At 41.4% G+C, this 14,881-nt stretch overlaps 1 protein-coding gene across 2 annotated transcripts in view; it reads left to right on the forward strand.

Moving 5' to 3' along the window:
* Positions 1-14,881, forward strand: part of PTPRG (protein tyrosine phosphatase receptor type G) — a 530,620-nt gene that overhangs the window by 483,147 nt on the left and 32,592 nt on the right. For both annotated transcript variants that reach the window (XM_056524508.1, XM_056524509.1), the window contains 7 exons: positions 4,662-4,744; positions 4,965-5,099; positions 7,565-7,699; positions 7,949-8,121; positions 8,856-8,991; positions 10,700-10,846; positions 12,035-12,128. In XM_056524508.1, coding sequence (XP_056380483.1) covers positions 4,662-4,744; positions 4,965-5,099; positions 7,565-7,699; positions 7,949-8,121; positions 8,856-8,991; positions 10,700-10,846; positions 12,035-12,128 — 903 coding nt within the window. The remainder of the gene's footprint in view (positions 1-4,661; positions 4,745-4,964; positions 5,100-7,564; positions 7,700-7,948; positions 8,122-8,855; positions 8,992-10,699; positions 10,847-12,034; positions 12,129-14,881) is intronic.

The following is a 14,881-nucleotide window of genomic DNA, read 5'->3' on the forward strand; positions in this document are numbered from 1 at the left end:
CTGTCAAAATACGTCTGTACTTCGGCACATAATTTTGGGACATTTTTGTTAATGTCTCAAAAACAGCTGCCTATTTTACAAATGATAGAAGAAAAAACCTAAAAGTTTCAGACATTTTTTTACCTGTAAAAATGCTGAAAAAAATACACAAAAGAAAAACTATTTGCACACAGCCAAAATGATCAAAGTCCAGTAGGTCGTCCTAATTTGGATTTGACACCATCAAACAACATATTAGTTTGACTAAAACTAGGCCTACAAAAATATACAAACCTAGTAGTCTGGGACTGACTAACCCAACCCCCATGGTCCAAAATGCAATGCTGAATGGCACTTTAGAGTACTGGTTTATTAGACTTTGGATTACTGCAATAATATAAGGTCAGAAACTCTAAACAGGAGATGAATTGGCCTTCATTGACTGTTTAAAGGGGTACTCTGCTGGAAAAAACTATTTTTATTTTAAATCAACTGATGCCAGGAAGCTAAACAGATTTGTGAATTACTTCTATTAAAAAAATTGTAATCCTTCCAGTACTTATCAGCTGCTGTATACTACAGAGGAAATTCTTTTCTTTTTAAATTTCTTTTCTGTCTGACCACAGTGCTCTCTGGTGACACCTCTGACCATGTCAGTAACTGTCCAGAGCAGGAAAAGTTTGCTATGGGGATTTGCTCCTACCATGGACAGCTCCTGACATGTCAGCAGAGAGCACTGTGGTCAGACAGAAAGGAAATTCAAAAATAAAAGAACTTCCTCTGTAGCATACAGCAGCTGATAAGCACTGGAAGGTTTAAGATTTTTAAATAGAAGTAATTTACAAATCTGTTTTACTTTTTAGCACCAGTTGATTAAAAAAAAAAAAAAGGTTTTCCACCAGAGTACCCCTTTAAAGTTCGGCAAACTGTTCTCCTTTACATGGCGCTTTTTTCCCCTGGTATCAGCACAGAAATATGAAGTACACTGCTCAAAAAAATAAAGGGAACACTGTAACAACCCAATGTAACTCCAAGTCAATGACACTTCTGTGAAGTCACACTGTCCACTCAGGAAGCAACACTGATTGACAATCAATTTCACATGCTGTTGTGCAAATGGAACAGACAACAGGTGGAAATTATAGGCATTTAGCAAGACACCCACAATAAAGGAGTAGTTCTGCAGGTGGTGACCACAGGCCACTTCTCAGTTCCTATGCTTCCTGGCTGATGTTTTGGTCATTTTTGAATGCTGGCGATGCTTTCACGCTAGTGGTACCATGAGACGGATTCTACATCCCACAAAAGTGTCTCAATTAGTACAGCTCATACAGGATGGCACATCAATGCAAGCTGTGGCAAGAAGGTTTGCTGTGTCTGTCAGCGTAGTGTCCAGAGCATGGAGGCGCTACCAGGAGACAGGCCAGTACATCAGGAGACAGGCCAGTACATCAGGAGACGTGGAAGAAGCCATAGGAGGGCAACAACCCAGCAGCAGGACTGCTACCTCCACCTTTGTGCAAGGAGGAGCACTGCCAGAGCCCTGCAAAATGACCTCCAACAGGCCACAAATGTGCATGTGTCCACTCAAACGGTCAGAAACAGACTCCATGAGAAAGGTATGAGGGCCCGACGTCCACAGGTGGGGGTTGTGCTTACAGCCCAACACTGTACAGGACGTTTAGCCTTTGCCAGAAAACACAAAAATTGGCAAATTCACCACTGCCGCCCTTTGCTCTTCATAGATGAAAGCAGGTTCACACTAAGCACATGTGACAGACGTGACACAGTCTAGAGATGCCGTGGAGACTGTTCTGCATGCTGCTACATCCTCCAGCATGACCGGTTTGGCTGTGGGTCAGTAATGGTGTGGGGTGGCATTTCTTTTGGGGGCCTGCACTGCCCTCCAAGTGCTTGCCAGACTGCCATTAGGTACCGAGATGAGCTCCTCAGTCCCCTTGTGAGACTATATGCTGGTGAGGTTGGCCATGGGTTCCTCATAATGCAAGACAATGCTAGACCTTATGAGGCTGTAGTGTGTCAGCAGTTCCTGCAATAGGAAGGCATTGATGCTATGGACTGGCCCGCCCGTTCTCCAGACCGGAATCCGATTGAGCACATCTGGGACATCATGTCTCGCTTCATCAACCAACACCACGTTGCAGCACAGACTGTCCAGGAGTTGGCGGATGCTTTAGGCCAGGTCAGGGAGGACATCCCTCAGGAGACCATCCGCCACCTCATCAGGTGCATGCCCAGGTGTTGTAGGGAGGTCATACGGGCACGTGGAGGCCACACACACTACTGAGCCTCATTTTGACTTGTTTTGAGGACATTACATAAAGTTGGATCAGCCTGTAGTGTGGATTTCCACTTTGATTTTGAGTGTGACTCAATATCCAGACCTCCATGGGTTGATAAATTTGATTTCCATTGATAATTTTTGTGTGATTTTGTTGTCAGCAGATTCAACTATGTAAAGCTGAAAGTATTTCATACGATTAGTTCATTTATTCAGATCTAGGATGTGTTATATTATTGTTCCCGTTATTTCTTTGAGCAGTGTAGTTGCATGCATTCCACAAATTCTTCATTGTTATAAAAGAAGGAGGGGAAAAAAAAAGTCAGCTTGTTCTCCAACAGCCTGAGCCAAATATGTGGATGTTTGTTCCCAACTCTGTTCCATACACAATATTAAATGTTAATTAGCTGCTGCTACACATTTCAGCTCCAATTTCCAATGATTAGAAGTAAATTAGAAATGTTTTATTTCCATCCAGCTCTGTACGGGACCTGGAGAAGTAGCGGAGGTTGACTTAGAGTACCTCTCATGATCTTGTTAAATGTTATAATCCTCCCAGTTCACTTCCTCATCATGATAAACCACCCCTGCCTTTATTTTTATGATTTGTTTAGTTTTCTACCTTGATATTGCTCTACATTTTATGCTCAGTCTTAGTCAGATTCACAGACTGGGAAGGGCGTTACCCAGCAGGTGTGACCTCATCTGAAGCCATACAGGGCAGAACTTCCTCCCTCACTCTGCTACACACAGCCCAGAGCAGTTCAGTGTGAGATGAGCTATGATTGGCTAAGGCTGCAAACACACTCCTCAGCACTCCAATCTGCATTTCCTGCTTTTGGACTTCTGCCAGACCAGCAGGAGTCCAAAGTCTGTGCAAGAGATGGAGGGAAATGTGCTATGGACAAGTAGGGAGACACCTAGTGGCAGCTTTTTTTAAACACAAATAAAACATAGAAAGTGTAATTTTTTTTAAAAACAAAGTAGATTAGAAAGATTTTTTATTTACCATAAGGAGTGCAATAGCAAAAATTAGTTTTAATGAGTGCCCATTTAAACTCATGTTGCGTTTTAGCAGTATCCATACTGTGTAATAATGGCAAATCATACGTTTTCCTTGGGACTTCAGTCATATAAATGTTTCTTCTGTCCTTCCCTTTTCTATACCTTTTCCTTCGAGTAAGTTCTGCATTCTGCTCAGTCCTGTAGGGGGAACAAAAGCTACAAAAAGTGTTTCACATCTAAACATATGTTATGGCCCACTTGGCTCCACAAGATCCTTTTTACAGAAATAAACCAATTGGCCCTAGAGCAGTGGTCTCAATCTGTGGCCCTTCAGATGTTTCAAAACTTCAACTCCCAGCAGGCTGTCCGGTCATGCTAGGAGTTGAAGTTTTGCAAAATCTGGAGGGACACAGTTTGAGACTGCTGCCTTAGAGCCTGTTCCTTATGGGGTTGATTCATATAGTCTAGTTGGATGGGCCCTAAGAATTGTTACTTATGGTGGGTCGGAGAACCCCAATCTGACACTGCATCTAATCAACAAGGAGAATCCCTATGACACATGTTGATGAGGGCTGGGAGATGTAGAACGGATATTTTACTGATAATAGTCCCATAAAGTTGCAGAAAACAGGAGGTGAACATGGTACTGTTGCCATCTTGTGTGCACTCGGTAATATAGTAAAACCCTTTTGAAAAGGGTAGCATTCATGTCCATTATGTATGGCTGCTATGGATGTGCTTCATAATTCCTTACAATGTGTTCAATGTGTTCCTTTCTTCAATGGGTGCCTTTAACTATGAAGAACATTAGTCTAAAGGTGCGAAAACCTGTGCTTTAAGAGGGAAACTCCGGTGGAAAAACAATTTTATTTTTATTTTATTTATTTTTTCTCCAAATCAACTGGTGCTAGAAAGTTAAACAGATTTGTAAATTACTTCTATTTAAAAATCTAAATCCTATACTACAAAGGAAGTTTTTTTTTCTTTTTTAATTTATTTTCTGTCCACCACAGTGCTCTCTGCTGACACCTCTGTCCATGTGAGGAACTGTCCAGAGCAGGATAAGTTTGCTATGGGGATTTGCTTGTACTCTGGACAGTTAATGACATGAACAGTGGTGTCAGCATAGAGCACTGTGGTCAGACTGGAAATAAATTAAATTTTTAAGGTTAAATAAAATGTTAATTATAATAATTACCCAGAAGTATTTCTCCCACTTTGGGTTTGGCCAGTCCTCTCTCGCCATTCATAATTAATAGATCGCTTATGTGAATTACATCAGGCTCAAGTGCCATTCGAGGATAATTTCTATGAAATTGTTGATATGTTTTGTGCCCCGTTAAGTTCATTTTTGCATCCTGGCTTCTCATTCCAGATGATCACAGTAGGGTGAAGCTGAGGCCTTTTCCCGGCAAGGATTCAAAGCACAGCGACTATATTAATGCCAATTATGTTGATGTAAGTTGCCTTCATTTAACTAAGACAGTTTACAATGATTTACATAATGTTTTTGACAAAAAGTTGAAGGTTTTTTTTTTCTGTTTAATTTTTGAAACTTGTATGAAAGGACAGTTTGTATCATATATCCAATTCATAAAATATTTCTCGTTTTTAGTCTCCTTAAATAATTGTTTTTACCATGAGGCGGCTTTCATCTTGTGTTTGCTTGTCTTTGAAGGGCTACAACAAAGCAAAGGCCTACATTGCTGCCCAGGGACCTTTAAAGTCGACTTTTGAAGATTTCTGGAGGATGATTTGGGAGCAAAACACTGGAATCATTGTTATGATAACGAATCTGGTGGAAAAGGGGAGAGTAAGTAGCGTTTGGCTGTAAGCGGTTTAATTCCCCTGTAATCTTACTGGAGGATATGGGATTGTGGAGAACTTCTTAATAATTGATGGATGGTTTGAGCTGATCGTGTTTTCTCTAGATACATTTGTTTCCCCCCAAGTAGAAATAAGAGAAGGAGTAGAGGATCAGGGCATAGTTCAGCAAGGTAAGACTGTACAGTGCAGGAATGTAGTAATATACTGAATTATAGAGGATTTCATGTGTTGTTGGATAAATGTAATTTTTTTTAGATGTACCCATGATTATTGCAAACAATACCAAAGTGAATTAAAACATAAGGAGTATAACTTATTTGGAGATTCATTGTTAGTATTAAAGCCATTGGTAATTTTTGCTTGCAGTCCCATGTCCAACCACATGGTGTGCTGTTAAGAGGAAACTTGTAATGAGCATCACAGACCATGAGACACTTGCCCCCTAGTGGTCAAAATATTTTCTTCCTATTGTTTTCTCTTCTGCAGAGCACAAATTAAATAAATTGGGATATTTTGTCCCAATATATCAGAACATAGTAAACTAAATAACAGACTACACTATGTCTATAGCAGATCTTAAAGCGTTAGTGTCCTTTGTAAAAATGTTTGTCCAGACATGTCAAAGGTTTAGATTGCAGTGGGGGTCAGTACTGAGACCTCGACTAATTGTGATTAATAGCCAGCTGAATTGTGTGGTAGGGCACGCTTCACTCCCAGGCTGTCAATGACATCAGACTCTTTAACTGCATTAATCTATGGAGTGACAGAGTCAGATCAGACAGCCTGTCAGGGAGTGAAGAGCACTGCCCTGCACATCAGCCAGATATTACTAACAATCCCCTAAGATCCACTGCTATCTAAACTGGACAACATGTCGAAGGTTTTTACAGATCACAAAAACACTTTAAAATATGACGGAGCCTGGAGCTTTGTGAGTTCACCTTTTTAGAACTGGTGTAGTGAAGAAAGCGGGGACTTGCGGCCGAATGTGACCGCACGGCTGATCAAAAATGCTGAGTCAGCAAAGCCACTGTGAGTGGCTAAGACGCACAAACCTGCCCCCTACTATTGGTTGTACCGCTGGACTACATCCCCCACCCACTTCTACTCTTTACTGCATAATGACTCTTTTGTCATCATAGGCATCTAAGATCAATTATCTACATACAACAGGCAAATGGGAGACTTCTAACGGGAGCTGCAGGTTGACAATAACAGCGCTGGCTGGAACGACCACAGGTAAGATGTACAGTTTAGTCTAATACAATGCAACGCGTTTCACCACGCATGCGCGGTGAAACGCGTTGCATTGTTTTAGATTAAACTGTACATCTTACCTGTAGGCTTTCCAGCCAGCGCCGTTATTTTCCACCTACAGCTCCCGTTAGAAGTCTCCCATTTGTCTGTTATTGTTCATGAGGAGGGCCGCGGACGGAACCTTTATTCTCACTCAATCCATTGTTGTGTGTGTTCACACAACCGCCTGCAGTAAGCACAATTTCCCCTTACCTGGGTCATCCGCTGGTGGTTTTTTACTATGGAGCGCCTCTTTGTGTTCTATTTCTACACACAACAGGGACAGACCATGTGGCTGCTATTAGACCATTGAAAATTAGAGACCTGCCTCTGTTTAGTCCCCTTTGCTACAAGTTGGCAAGAACTTCTACAGGGTTTTCTTTCACAGGGGAACCCCATTGTTGGCAGATAAGAGGGAATTGGCATAAGGTCATGGGAAGGGCATACAGGGGAAACAAACATCAGGCCCTTTTGTCCTGAGTGGAAAAACTTACTCTGTGTAACAAAGCCCTATATTATACACTCCTTATGATCCCCTAAGATTAGGATGCCCCTAAGAATAGGATGCCCATTAGGTGGAAAAGGGCAAAGTGGTAGAAATCTGCAAGTAGCCACAATGGATGAATACAATTCCTTGTTTAGTAACCATTTTTTGTTACCCATTGCATCATTTTTACCTTCTCTATGAAAATTAAAGGGGTTATCCAGGAAAAAAACTTTTTTTTTTATATATCCACTGGCTCCAGAAAGTTAAACGGATTTGTAAATTACTTCTATTAAAAAAATCTTAATCCTTTCAGTACTTATGAGCTGCTGAATTTGAGTTGTTCTTTTCTGTCTAAGTGTTCTCTGATGACACCTGTCTCGGGAACTGTCCAGAGTAGAAGCAAATCCCCATAGTAAACCTATTCTACTCTGTGCAGTTCCCGAGACAAGCAGAGATGTCAGCAGAGAGCACTGTTGCCAGACAGAAAAGAACAACTCAACTTCAGCAGCTGATAATTATTGAAAGGATTAAGATTGTTTAATTGAAGTAATTTACAAATCTGTTAAACTTTCTGGAGCCAGTTGATATATAAAAAAAATGTTTTTTTTTTCCTGTAATAGCCCTTTCACCAGTAATAGTAAAGTTCAACTCTGCTTTTTTTTTTTCAGAGAAAATGTGACCAGTATTGGCCAACAGAGAACAGTGAGGAGTATGGGAACATTATGGTAACATTAAAGAGCACAAAGGTGTATGCCTGCTACACAGTGCGGAAATTCACCATCAGGAACGTGAAAATGAAGAAGGTGAGACCATCTTATTATATTATCCTGCACAGAGGAGTAACTTAAGTCCCAATCCTAAATCTGTAACAGGGTCTTCCCACCTATCTGCCATTTCTAATACTGATGCCTTTTTATATGTCAGAGAGGTTCAGGGTCCCCTTATTCTTTAGGGCCCAGGAGAGACTGCTACCTCTGCATTCCCTATATCCAGTCTGGTTGGACATTTTCAATTATTTTCAATAACCTTCAGCATTATTTTGTTGTTAACAGGGTCAGAAGGGGAACCCTAAAGGCCGCCACAATGAGAGAACAGTTATGCAGTATCACTACACACAATGGCCAGATATGGGAGTCCCAGAGTATTCACTGCCAGTCCTCACCTTTGTACGGAGATCATCTGCTGCTTTACAGACAGACATGGGACCTGTAGTGGTACACTGTAGGTGAGTTTCTGCATACTATACAAAATTATATATTGGACCTCAAATTAAGAAAAAAAAAAAAAGTCTCTGGAGCCAATTTTTTTCCGCGAAAAGGAGCTCAGCTTCAGACAAGTGGTGGGTGACTGTACACGGACACAACCAATCAACATTTTTGATATGTCAGAAGATTTTTCAAATGAAAAGGGCACTTTGAAGTGTCTCTGTCATTTCAGAAAACTTTTGACATGTCGCTGAGACAAGTAAAAAGTTTTGATCATTGGAGGTCTCTGTGGGAAGGCCCACACTGATAATTAGAACAAGCGGTAGACGCACACCATTATGCGCTTCACTGCTGAACTCACTGCGATCTCCACTTCCTGATCCCAATGTACAGGAAACACCCCCTTAGCCAATCATTGGCCACTGCAGAGACCAGTCTCTGCCAATAGATGGCCATGTGGACATTTCCTTGTATTGAGATGTGTACTGGAACGTAGAGATCAGCTGTGACCAGGGCAGTGGTGGAGTTTCGATGAGTCATTTTATAATTTTTTTTTTTTTTTTAACCCAATCTGCCCGTTTTGTAGAAAGTAGAAAAAAAAATACTCCTCCAGACCCCTTGATTCTATGAAGACTTTGGGGAGGCAACCCAATGACAACTTCAAAGACCTTGTCCTCTATTGGCCTTGTGGTGATCCGTTTTATACCTGATGTTTGACGCACCATCTCTATCTCCTTGATGTACCCCTCTCTAGCGCCGGAGTTGGCAGGACGGGAACATACATTGTGATTGACAGCATGCTACAGCAGATAAAAGACAAAAGCACCGTTAATGTTCTGGGCTTTCTGAAACACATCAGAACACAGCGAAACTACCTCGTCCAGACGGAGGTAACATTCAGGGCTTCTTTTTTTAATTGTGCAAAACAAGGCGACGGCTGAGATGAAAAGCAAACGTGGTTGTGTTTTTTGTTTGAAGGTGACAGTAAATTGTTTCCAGCGCTTGCCTATAAGGGAGTGGGTTGTTTTCTCCTGGGGATAAAAGCATGCCATGTCATGTGGGAGGCAGTATCCATTTTCATCTCTCTAAGAAGAAATATTCATCTTTATATTTTGCATGCAGTACAATACTTCTCTAGAAATTATGTTGTCTGGCAAATGCCACATGAATCATTGGCTGTCAGGCCAGGTGGGTGGTGGTACCTTTCTCTGTATACAGCCTTGTTTTGACCTAATGAAGGTCCTCTGGTTGGTCCTAGTCTGAAGGTGTTACCTTAAATGGGCACTCTCATTAAAACAATTTTTATTTTTTATTTTTTTGCTATTGCACTCCTTATGGTAAATACATAATCTTTCTAATGTACTTTGTTTAAAAAAATGAAGTTTTCAATATTTTGTGTTTAAAAAAAAAAGCTGCCACTAGCTGTCTCCCTACTTGTCCAGAGCACATTTTCCCCCATCTTTTCAACAGACATTGGACTCCTGCTAGCGTGGCAGAAGTCCAAACACAGGAAATGCAGTCTTGAGTGTCGGGGGTTGGGGGGGGGTCCAGCTTTATCCAATCATAGCTTCTCTCACACTAAACTGCACACTGGCAGTTGGTAGCAGATTGAGGAGTAAGGGAGGAAGTTCTCCCCTGTATGGCTTCATATGATGTCACACCTGCTGGCGAACGCCCCTTCTCAGTCTGTGAACCTGAACCAGAGGTTGAGCAGAAAATACAGAGCAATATCAAGGCAGAGAACTAAAAAATAATAAAAATAAAGGCAGAGCTTGGTTTATTATGATGGGGGCAGTGAACGGGGAGGATTATAACATTTATCAAGTTAATGAGAGGTACTCTTTAACATCTCTTCATGCCATGAACCGGCTTCTAAAACTCCCAGCAATCTGCTTTTATTGCCGAGCAAGTTGCGGCCATTGCTTGTAGTATTCCATGGCTGCCTTTCAAATGAATGACCCCCTCTGCCAAAGCGAGAGCCGCTGATACTTAGAAGCTCTTAACTCTGGCAGCCTTATCCCCCAGTCAGTAGTTTGTAGTGAGGGTGCCAACTTGTTAATGTTTTGCCCTGCAGCTCCATTGCAAAACAATGCATGGCATGGTGCCCTTTATAACAATTGAATCTAATGGACATGCCACCCAATGTTTGGAGAGTGCAGTCCTCCATACTATATATGCATGATGGGGTCCCCTATGAAGTGCTGAGAAATCCCTTTTTATTCTTTGTTATTATTGCAATATGCTCAGGGATCATGTTCCATGTGCTCTGTCTGGCATTATGGGCCCAGATACCAGAGACCTACAATTCTGTATTATCAGGAGGTCGCAGAGAAGTTGAAAAAAAACTTTTTTGTAAGGCAAGTGTGTAAAAAGAAACAAGTCTGTTTTCTCCAGAAACAGCACCACCCTCATTCCACAGGTTGTGTGTAGTATTGCAGTCCAGCCTTATTCGCTTCAGTGGTCCTTAACTGCAATATTGAAAACAACCAAGACATGTTTGCTGCCAAATCTGTGGTTTTATTAACCCATTACATCCTCTTTCATTCATTACTTGCTGTTTCTAACTTGTTGTTTTCTTTGTTGTTTTTCTCCTTCCAGGAACAATACATCTTTATACACGACACACTCTTAGAGGCTATTTTGGGAAAAGAAACAGAAGTATGTTCTAACCAGCTGCACAGTTATGTGAACACTATCCTGACACCTACAGCAGGAGGCAAGACGAGACTGGAAAAGCAATTCAGGGTAATAAGAATATCATAGGACCATAGGACAACAGAGGAGAAAGCATTGGGTGTGGGGGGTAGATTGATTGATATTTGTTAGGTTAAAGGCACAATTTGGCCTTCTGATAACATTAACCCCAGGATTCCATTTTTTTCTCTTCTCCATCTGAGTCGTTGTTAAACCCGTCTGTCAGTGCTCAGCGCACAGATTTTGTTTACTCATCAAATATTAAATTGAACCGTGCAATGAGAAAACGCCTATATCCCTACAGATGAAATTTCACAGCTCGACATCTCCTGTTCTTATATACTGAATACTTACAGGACCCTTCTGATAAGCCAGATCACAGAGGCAAGAAGGTGTTGTTGGAAGGACACAGACACCAATCACAAAATGCCAAAAACTAAATTCCATGATGGTTTTTGGAGACAACCGTCCAATACCACAGTAAAATGGTCTTCTAGAGGGGGTTAGTTCTCTCAAAGAAGAGTGCTGGGACAAACGAGTGTGTTTGGTTCAGCATAACTATAGAGCATCCTAAAGGACATCTGCAGCAAAACACAACTTATTCCCTAGCCACAGGATAGGGGATAAGTGTTTGATCGTGGGGGGTCTGACCGCAGGGGCCCCCCCACGATCTCCCAAACGAGTCCCCAGCATTGCTGCTCTATGTGAGCGGCTATTGTGCGTAGCGTTGACCTCTCGGAGGTCGACGGTACGCCCAGCTCCACGCCCCCCTCCCTATGCAGTTCTATGGGAGAGGTACATGGAGGAGGCATGTCGGCCGTGACGTCACGCTGCGGCCAGCACACCACCTGCACGTGCAGGAGATCGCGGGGGGTCTAAGTGGTTGGATCCCCCATGATCAGACACTTATCCCTTATCCTGTGGATAGGGGATAAGTTGTCTTTTGCTACAGATGTCCTTTAAATGACCTTCTTGTGTACTGTGCACAGTCTTTTGTTTGGAGCTCCCTACCTACTTGAACCAGACATGGTGTCATGCACCCCATTGTAGAGGGTTCATTTTGTCCTCCGTAGTAGTTATCATAAAGTGATGGTTTCGTCAAAACTGGAAACTCAATGTGATTGTCCAAGGCTGGTTAGCTGAATAAGATTTCTTTATATTTTATTTTAAACATCAAAAGTCCTAATGTATTAAAGTTCCCTTTTTATCTCTAATCTTTAAATCTATTATATCTTTCAGCTTGTCACACAGTGTAATGCAAAATACATTGAATGCTTCAGTGCCCAGAAAGACTGTAACAAAGAGAAGAACAGAAACTCGTCGGTTGTGCCATGTACGGATATATTGGTGATTGGGTCAGCTTTTGGTGTCATTTCTCTCTACTTTTTTATAGAGTATATAATATGTAACAACCTTGTTTGTGTAGCAAGAAATGCTTTTCTGCTCTACATCTGAACAGTCACTTAAAGAGGTTTTTGGCTGGGGAGAACTACACAATTCTAATTAAAGAAGCACTCAAGGAAATATTTTGTTTTTGCTTATATAGTGCAGTATATACTATTATTAGAGAATGATGTAGAGGTTATTGTGTGTGCCTTGCACTCGCTTGTTACACCTGATGTGGCATTGGTTTTCAGCCATATTGATGTGTATTTCAGCATAGAAATTTCCACTGCTGCCTATATTTGCCATGAATTATTTGGCTTTGCAGAGAGAGGGGTGGAATCTCACTGGGGGAGATTTATCAAAACCTGTGCAAAGGAAAAGTTGTCCAGTTACCCATAGCAACTAACCAGTTTGCTTCTTTCATTTTTAACAAGGCCTCTGCAAAGGGATCTGATTGGTTGCTATGGGCAACTGATCTGAGGAAGGGAGGGATCCTCCCGAAACACGTAATCTTGTCCATTTTATAGTTTTTTTAATAAAATGTCCTGCTGAGGACTTTCCTATTACCTTTGGCATCCGCCTCATCTGTCTACAAGAGTCTGCAGCGCCATACCTGAGGGTTTTTTCCTGCTCTACTTCTAATATTGACTCCCAGGACGACTTGTTTCCACCTGCGACCCATCGGCATAGCAGCGACTCGCACTACAGTACCCAGATTATATCGTGGGTGATATGCTTTTTTGCATAGATCTCAAGGTGAGCGGCCATCTATAAGCCCCTTGGGGTTGCCCCCCCACCCACCACCCGATCTATTGAGGGTAAATACACAAGGCGCCGTCCGTCGGTCCTTTCCTTTCTTTTCTTTTCTCTACAGAATCACCTAGCTAGACTCCAGCAGTCTGAACTGCTGAGACTAAGCGTGTTGGTGTTAGTTCACAATACAGTTTTGATCAGTTTTCTTATTCAAAGTGCATTTTTTTAATTGAAATATTGCCACTATAATCCCCAAGAAGGATCTGATAGGTGATGTCATCCTGTAGTTCATAGGAAGTCAGCTGACCCAGGACTGACCATTTACTGAGACACTTTAGGCCATGTAAATTTCTGGTGGTCTGAATGACACACATGACCCAAAACATATAGATGCCGATGAGCTGGAATTAAACACATGAAGAAATAATGGTGGGGAGTGTGCATTATACGGGCAAAACAAAAACAAACCTGGAGTGCTTCTCTAAAATAAGAGCTATCCATGTAATGCACAGACACGCTAGGCGCCTCCTGAGCAAGAAACACTCTTTGTAGACTTTCTGCTGTAGCTAACAGATGAAGATCCTGAACTGGGTGACACTGTTAAACATTCCACTACTCCCAGTATACGAGTGGCCTTTGAAATCAGTGAACATTTGCTGTCTGCAAGTTTGTGCAGCCTCCATGGTTAGGTAAAATTGCCCATATTGGGTCCCTAAATTAATTTCAATGGCCCACAATATTACAGGTTACATTCCTTCTTACAGTGGAAGTTAAAACCTTAATAATTTTGTTTGCAATATATAGATGTGGTTTTATATCTAGAAACAATACTATGACTGTCTAAAAGCTGTATCTGGTATTACAGCAAAGCCACAAATGGATGGGACTCAGCGGAAAGAAAATCGGTCAGCTGTGTTTGCCACTAAGAATCTCAGAAACCATTGCATAGCTGTTGGAGAATAGAAGCAAAGCATTCCCTTCCTGAAGCGGATGGTGGTTGCCAACCTTATAATTCCACCTTATTATTTGTCAGCCAATTGTGAAAATTGGCGGGTGTAAACCTTTTTTTTTTTTTTTTTTTTAATCAACTGGTGCCAGAAAGTTAAACAGATTTGTAAATTACTTATATTAAAAAATCTTAATCCTTCCAGTACTTTTTAGGGGCTATATACTACAGAGGAAATTCTTTTCTTTTTGGATTTCTCTTCTGTCACGACCATAGTGCTCTCTGCTGACCTCTGCTGTCCATTTTAGGAAATGTCCAGAGCAGGAGAAAATCTCCATAGCAAACATATGCTGCTCTGGACAGTTCCTAAAATGGACAGCAGTGGTCAGCAGAGAGCACTGTGGTCGTGACAGAAGAGAAATCCAAAAAGAAAAGCATTTCCTCTGTAGTATACAGCCCCTAAAAAGCACTGGAAGAATTAAGATGTTTTAATAGAAGTAAATTACAAATTTAACGTTCTGGCACCAGTTGATATAAAAAAAAAAAGTTTTCCACTGGAGTGCCTGATGTACAAAGCTTTATACATCAATAAAGGAAGTTCTGTTTGGCAAGGGTGAACAAGGTGTGCCAGGCTGTGGCACTTTAGCAGCTCAGCTCCACCTCCTTGACACTTGGCTAAGAAAAGCTCAGTTTTATCTGGTCTGCAGCCTCCTTTAGCTTCAGGAGAGGTATTTTGCTTTTATACCTACAGCTTTCCAACAGTATCTGCAGCTCTTAGCATCAGATTCCCATTAAATACCAGATTTAGCCCATGGACAAGAGTGACACTGTTGCTAGAATACAAAAATCCAGTATTGCTTTGCTTTTGGGTACAGTATATTGAGTTGTGTATACCATGTTATTACAAAATTGTCAGACATTATTTGTGAATATCATACAAAGAGTTGATAAAAGATTGTGGCACTTACGATCTATAAAAAACAGTCCTTTATTCAACAGCC

Source organism: Hyla sarda, chromosome 6, assembly GCF_029499605.1.
Source record: "Hyla sarda isolate aHylSar1 chromosome 6, aHylSar1.hap1, whole genome shotgun sequence".
Taxonomy (NCBI): Eukaryota; Metazoa; Chordata; class Amphibia; order Anura; family Hylidae; genus Hyla; species Hyla sarda.